Source organism: Sprattus sprattus (assembly GCF_963457725.1).
Source record: "Sprattus sprattus genome assembly, chromosome: 4".
Classification (NCBI taxonomy): domain Eukaryota; kingdom Metazoa; phylum Chordata; class Actinopteri; order Clupeiformes; family Clupeidae; genus Sprattus; species Sprattus sprattus.
Genome location: NC_137923.1, coordinates 17,868,808 through 17,875,864, shown reverse-complemented (window position 1 = coordinate 17,875,864; position 7,057 = coordinate 17,868,808). Strand labels below are relative to the sequence as shown.

At 41.1% G+C, this 7,057-nt stretch overlaps 1 protein-coding gene across 1 annotated transcript; it reads left to right on the top strand.

Moving 5' to 3' along the window:
* Positions 1-892: 892 nt before the first annotated feature.
* nop9 (NOP9 nucleolar protein) lies at positions 893-6,585 on the top strand. The gene is made up of 11 exons (XM_080837588.1): positions 893-1,103; positions 1,212-1,448; positions 1,670-1,876; positions 2,083-2,190; positions 2,352-2,493; positions 2,589-2,781; positions 2,911-3,051; positions 3,454-3,573; positions 5,420-5,632; positions 6,127-6,232; positions 6,339-6,585. Exons 1-11 carry the CDS (start codon positions 902-904, stop codon positions 6,491-6,493), a joined length of 1,824 nt encoding a protein of 607 aa, XP_080693714.1. The 5' UTR covers positions 893-901; the 3' UTR covers positions 6,494-6,585.
* Positions 6,586-7,057: the final 472 nt, after the last annotated feature.

Below are 7,057 nucleotides of genomic sequence, written 5' to 3'. Positions count from 1 at the left end.
ATCATTGCCTTCTGTGGTGTCACAGCATTAAAATGTACCTAGGGACATTATAATTTCAAAAGAAGGATAAATTATGAGATCTAGACAGATACTAAATGTTTGGTTTGAAACTTTATGAATAGATCCTCAGAAATAGGCTATTGCAACGAATGTATTTGGACAGTCTACTACACCATTTGAATGCTGTTGGCTTTAGTGCCATTTATTCAACTGTAAAACAGACGCTGTTATGTTTAAATAACTCCATCTTCACATTTTCTGACATAAAATATCCTGAATAGCTCAAATTCTGATTCAACACTGCTTGGACAGCAGGGGGCGCAAAAGTTGTATGACGTACATTGCATGCGACCTAATACGTCATTTCTACGCGAGCACGATAACATGTGAGTGGTGTTGTACATTCCTTTAAAACATTGAGACGTAAAATAACTAGTTTCTGTGTTAATGATAATTATGATATCAAAGATTTGTGATTATGTGTTATTGTAGCTGTTTTCTGTTGCAGTAGTAAAATAAATGGCCTTTAATAGTGTGTTGTAGACGTGATAAGGCAAAGCAGAATCGTAGCAAAAATCAAGATTTGTTTTCCCCATCATAATTATTGTCGCCCACATTATACCGTTGTTCAGGTGTTAACCCTACATTTCACGATAGTCGTACGAGTTCATTGTGAAGTTTTTTTTTTTTTTTTTTTATCACATTTGATAATTTACTTCACTGTCATAGTCGGTGGACCTGATCAAATCCTGAATTCGCAGATTCGACACTTTTGGATGCCGCATATCTAGGAAGGAAATGATTGTAGGCATTGCAAGGAACCTTTGAACAACTGTGTATTCATGTGCTGTTTCTGTTCATTGTCGCCTGGTGTGAATATACAAAGAAAAGTCAGTTAGACATGGTGGAGAAGATGGAAGGAAGTTCAAAGAAGCAACCGAAAGAAGGCAGCAAAAAGAAGTGGTCTGGAAATGGAGAGAACCGAAAAAGCGAAAGTAGCCCAGCGGGAGGTGAGAGGAAACACCTGGATGCCCAAACTGTGGGCTACTTTCGGAGAGTTAGCGACATGCTCAGTGAGGGTTTCAACGAGGATGAGGAGAAAGGTAAGTCAGTTGAGGGGAGGGTATCTGTGGCAACGTAGCCTTTTTTTAAATAACACCTAATAAATGCAAAACTGGTTTATAATTTTTTTTCTCGTTATTGTGCTTTAGTTCTATTTGTTGACAATGTGCTGAGAGAGATGGAAGGACAGGCCATCATGGTTGCCATGGGCATGACGGGCAGCGTTGCCCTTCAGAAGCTGCTGCCCTTTGCCAATGTTGCTCAGGTTGGGCAAGTCCTGTCAGCACTTGGTGGGGAGGACGGGTCAGGGTTCAAAGCTGTGTCATGTGACCGCTGTGGAGGACACGTAATGGAGAGCGCCCTGAGACAGATGTCCAGATGGACAGGTGAGGCACAGAGGCACCCAATGAAAGAGTTTTGTGAGCTTGTGTGTAGAGTCTGTTTTCAAACTGTATGTTTATCACCTTCTCGCACTAGAAATGTAACACAATATACTGGTAGGCCTTAGTGATATAACTACATAAGTTCATGTGCTGTCATTCTTTTTCTCTTATGAGTGGATTTGACAGAAATATTATATGCAGCAACCTCTCTCCATGTCTTCCAGACAACAGTCCCTCTGAGCAAGATGGCAGTGAGGACAAGGAGGCAGAGGATTGTGGAATACTGGAGGAGCAGGTGCTGTCCATGTGTAACATGGTCAGAGAGAACATCCTGGAGTTCATCAGAAACACACACGGCTCCCATGTGATGCGCACTCTGGTGCACGTGTTGGCAGGGTGTGTGGCTCCTGCACGTGCTGACTCCCGTCCAGGTAAGTAAAAAGATATGGTCAACTTACCTGCATTTACTTGGATGTTCTTACATTACTGTACAATTTGTAAACACATGATAGTCCATGGCCAAAGAAGCAGCTTATACAGGAAACCAATATTGATATCAGTGGTTTGTTAGTGTATAGTACGCAGTGAGAAATATTTACATGTTTATTTTTCTTCAATTATGATGGATATGTTTCAGGGAAAAAGGATAAGAATACTGCATCCCCACTGACAGACTTTGAAGCGCCAGTCTCTTTCTGGATGGAGCTGAAGAACCTGTCAGCTTGTTTAATGGAGAACATCAATGGTATGTCCATCCAAACAGATACATATAGAGAGTAAAAATGGCAAGAAAGGCACTGCCAGGTGCCTTTGTAATCTCCAGTTTTGACATGAAACCATAATGTTTGTATTACAGGCCTCTGGTTGATTCTGCATATGCCTAAGGTGTTTGTGTCTCTTTCCCAGTGTGTGTGACTGACTCCAATGCCTGCCCAGTCCTCCAAACAATGCTGGTAGTTTGTCACAGAAAGAGACCAAAGCTTCTAAAGCAGATGACCAAAGGCATCATGGGATATCTGAGTGGTATCAGCTCTGCTCCCGGAGTCAGGTTAGAACAAATGTGGAGTGCACATATTTTAATTTCTTGTCAAAAATGCACAGTCAAATTCTAACCACTACCATTTCTCTCTCGTCTTTTTTTAGTCCACTTTTGGTGTTCTTTAAAGACCAGACCTCAAGTCGTCTGCTTGAAACAGTAATAGAGTTGTCCCACAAGGCCTTGCTCCGTGATCTGTACAGAAGCCACCTGGAAAAGAAGCTTGTGGACCTTGCCCTCCATCCCATTGCAAATTTCCCCATACAAAGACTAATAGCAGCCTCTGCTAACCTAAAAGTGGTGAGTATGAACTTCATTCTATGTCAACAATATGACTTTAGTCCCTCATACATTGATAATGGTAGTCATGTAAAACACCATTCATGAAATTATTATTAACATGATATAATCTTTTTTTCTTTTCTTTAGTTCCCTAAACTGTTTAATGAGATGGTTGAGGGTCTGGAGGCTGTTATGGCTGCAGGTCACATGGGTGTGGTGGTCCAATTGGCAAAGAGCTGCGCGGAGCGAGAGGAGACGCAGGGACCCATGTTACAGCACCTCCTACAGGTGAGACATATCACTGTAACAGTGACCCAAAGTTTGTTTCTGTAAGGCTACATCTAGATATGTAGAATAGCTTAGACATCTTTACATTCCTTCTTGTTCCATTAAAATAATGTCACAGCAGTAATGTTCTGTTATTTTGAAAGCATCACCAGTGAACATAACAAATTCATAATGTTGATGTTTTGAATTTAAAGTAGATTACTTCCAGCTATGATTCTTGACACCTTTGTTATTTTGTTTTAAAGAAGATTTATCATGATTCCAGTGGGCTGTCCTAAGTTCTTTTACTGACAGGCAGTTATCATTAAAACTTCATACCCATACTTTTGACATGACTAATATGTATCTCTGGGGTCTATCGGTTGCAATAGCCTTATCTTCTCTTTCCACACCTCCCTCCAGGCGTTCCACTGTAATGAGCCTGCATCTCGGCACACCTCCTCTCTCCCTCTCTTTCTGTCCTTATACGCCTATGAGTTGTGCTACCCCACAGAGACAGCAGAGGGCGACCCGCCTCCACAGGTATTCAAAAACACACATTTATACATAAGACATAGGTAATTACAAAGACTGTAATAGCATCTGCTTGATTCTCTGTTCCTGTGGCTCAACTGGTAAAGCAAGGTGCTCACAGCCCCAACATCACGGGTACGATACTGAGGGATCACATTCAGGTGCATCTCAATACATTAGAATATCATCAAAAAGTTGATTTATTTCAGTAATTCGATTTAAAAAGTGAAACTCATGTATTATATAGATTGATTACACACAGACTGATATATTTCAAGTGTTTATTTCTTTTAATTTTGATGATTATAACTGACAGCTAATGAAAACCCCAAATTCAGTATCTCAGAAAATGAGAATATTGTGAAAAAGTTAAATATTGAAGACTCATGGTGTCAAACTCTTATCAGCTAATTAACTTAAAACACCTGCAAAGGCTACCTGAGCCTTTAAATGGTCTCTCAGTTTAGTTCAGTAGACTACACAATCATGGGGAAGACTGCTGACTTGACAGTTGTCCAGAAGACGATCATTGACACCCTGCACAAGGAGGGTAAGACACAAAATGTTATTGCTAAAGAAGCAAGCTGTTCACAGAGTGCTGTATCCAAGCACATTAATGAGAAGTTGAATGGAAGGGAAAAAGGTGCACAAGCAACAGGGATAACCGCAGCCTTGAGAGGATCGTGAAACGAAGCCCATTCAAGAATTCGGGGGAGATTCACAAGAAGTGGACTGCAGCTGGAATCAGTACTTCAAGAGCCACCACGGACAGACGTATCCAGGACATGGGCGTCAACTGTCGCATTCCTTGTGTCAAGCCACTCTTGAACCAGAGACAATGTCAGAGGCATCTTACCTGGGTTAAGGACAAAAATGACTGGACTGTTGCTCAGTCAGTGGTCCAAAGTTCTCTTCTTCGATGAAAGTACATTTTGCATTTCATTTGGAAATCCCAGAGTCTGGAGAAAGAGAGGAGAGGCACAGAATCCAAGTTGCTTGATGTCCAGTGTTAAGTTTCCGCAGTCAGTGATGGTTTGGGGTGCCATGTCATCTGCTGGTGTTGGTCCACTGTGTTTCTCAGGTCCAAGGTCAGCACAGCCGTCTACCAGGACGTTTTAGAGCACTTCGTGCTACCCTCTGCTGACCAGCTTTATGGAGATGCGTATTTCATTTTCCAGCAGGTCTTGGCACCTGTACACACTGCCAAAGGTACCAGTACCTGGTTTAGGGTCAATGGTATCTTTGTGCTTGATTGGCCAGCAAGCTCGCCTGACCTAAACCCCAAAGAGAATATATGGGGTATTGTGAAGAGGAAAATGCGAGACACCAGACCCAACAACGCAAAAGAGCTGAAGGCCGCTATCAGAGCAACCTGGGCTTCCATAACATCTCAGCAGTGCCACAGACTGACCGCCTCCATGCCACGCCACATTTCTGCAGTTATTCATGCTAAAGGAGCCTTGACCAAGAATTGAGTGCTGTACATGTTCATACTTTTCAGTAGTCCATCATTTTTGTGTTAAAAATCCTTTTTTTAATTGGTCTTAAGTAATATTCAAATTTTCTGAGATACCGAATTTGGGGTTTTCATTAGCTATCAGTTATAATTATCAAAATTAAAAGATTATAAACACTTGAAATACATCAGTCTGTGTGTAATGAATCTATATTATATATGAGTTTCACTTTTTAAACCGAATTAGTGAAATAAATAAATGTTTGATGATATTCTAATTTATTGAGATGCACCTGTATACTGAGTTAAATATATACCTGCATTAAACTGCAAGTCGCTTTGGATAAAAGCTTCCAACGTAAATGTATCAAACATATCTCTGTCTGGTTTCTTTTGTAGCGCCCCCTCGAGGCCATATGCTATCATGGCTCCTGTTTGGTGCAGTCCCTGGCAAAATTCAAAGACCGCTCCCTGCTCATGAACAGCCTTCACAGCCTGAGTCCTGCGGAACTCCTCGCCCTTGGCTCTCACCAGCTAGGGAGCCATGCAATGCAGGCTCTGGTGACCACATGTAGTGACAAGGGCAAGGGCAAAATCCTGAGGAAAATTGAGGTAAAAAAGCGCTGCATCCAGAATCACCACTCAGTGTCAGATCCAAGATTTGATCAGTAATTCAGGAAGTAATTATGAAGCCGTGTTGAAGAAGTGTACTCACTTTCTATGGAAAGTTCGAAATTCCAAATGTATACATAATGTTAATCCAAATTGGGCCCTGAGGATTTTGGCTAATACGAAAACATCAATATCAACAGCTCAAATGGTGTAATTGGTTACATAAGTCAAACATCATGGATTCATCAAAGATTCATGTGTTGCGTTACCTACACAAGGCAATGGGAACAGCCAGGGGAGCAACCTTCCTACCAGCAACCGAAAAAAAAAAGAAAGACAAACACTCCTCTAACTGAGAGAGCTTCTATTTTTGACTGATTACTAAAATGATGACTCTGAAACTTGAGTGGAACTAGACAGTTATTATGGAGTATTGTGACGTAACTGAGGCGTAAATGTTCCGTCTTGCTGAAGTTGATCCCTTCTCTCTGTAGGGAACCTATGTCCAGCTGGCCTGTTCTAGGTATGGGAGCCGCTTTTTGGAGGCCGTGTGGAATAGTGCCACCGTGAGCCAAAGACAGAACATTGCACAGGAACTTGGTGAGGAGATTGGAGGCACAGTGCCTACTCTTGTTATTAGTCTCTTTTATACTCTATATTACATACATATTAGAATATAACTAACCCCTCTTTCCCTCTCTTTCAGTTCCCAGTGAAACACAGCTAAGGTCAGATCAGTTTGGGCGACACATCTGGCCCAAATTTGGCCTGGCACACTTTGGCAAGAGAAAGGCTCATTGGATGGAAATTCAAACAGGGGACTCAAAGAAGAGGAAGATGTTTAGTGACCTTCTTGAGTGACCTTTTTACTTTTTTGTATCCATCTTAAGAAGTTCTTTGTCCACAATAAATGCCCCTGTGTCTTATGTTTTACATAAGTGATTATGGTCTTAATGCAGACAGGGGTTATGGGTTCAAGCACAGTGTAGTAGTCTCCTTTTTATGTAGGATCTAAATGTGATCCTTTACACACCATACATGTATTATTTACACCTGATCATGTCCGATAACGTTTACTTTGACTGTACTCCTTAGCTCAGTACTGGAACCTACCTAGTAATTATTATGTATGCCATATTGCTATTACACGAAGCATTGTAGTTATTATCTTAAGTAGTTAAAAAAATATATAACACAAAATGTTGCCAGCATAAAAGATAAAAGGAACTTTTACCTTCCCAGGAAAACGAGAGAATTAACGTCAGTGGCTGTAGTGGTGATACAAATGAAGCCAGTGCTTCTTGCTTCGTGGTATGAAATAAATGCCTAATCATCATAGATTACCAATTTAAACATCAGTGCTATTTTTCAAGATTAGTAAAGGTGTAAATTATGAGGAGCACAAGATTGGACAGATTTGCCGTT

What these genes read in the sequence shown, in the direction of transcription:
- nop9 (XM_080837588.1), top strand. Translation starts at nt 902, where the DNA reads ATGGTGGAGAAGATGGAAGGAAGTTCAAAGAAGCAACCGAAAGAAGGC. An exon ending in ACAGATGTCCAGATGGACAG is followed by an intron (nt 1,449 to 1,669) that starts GTGAGGCACAGA and finishes CATGTCTTCCAG; the next exon opens with ACAACAGTCCCTCTGAGCAA. An exon ending in GAACATTGCACAGGAACTTG is followed by an intron (nt 6,233 to 6,338) that starts GTGAGGAGATTG and finishes CCTCTCTTTCAG; the next exon opens with TTCCCAGTGAAACACAGCTA.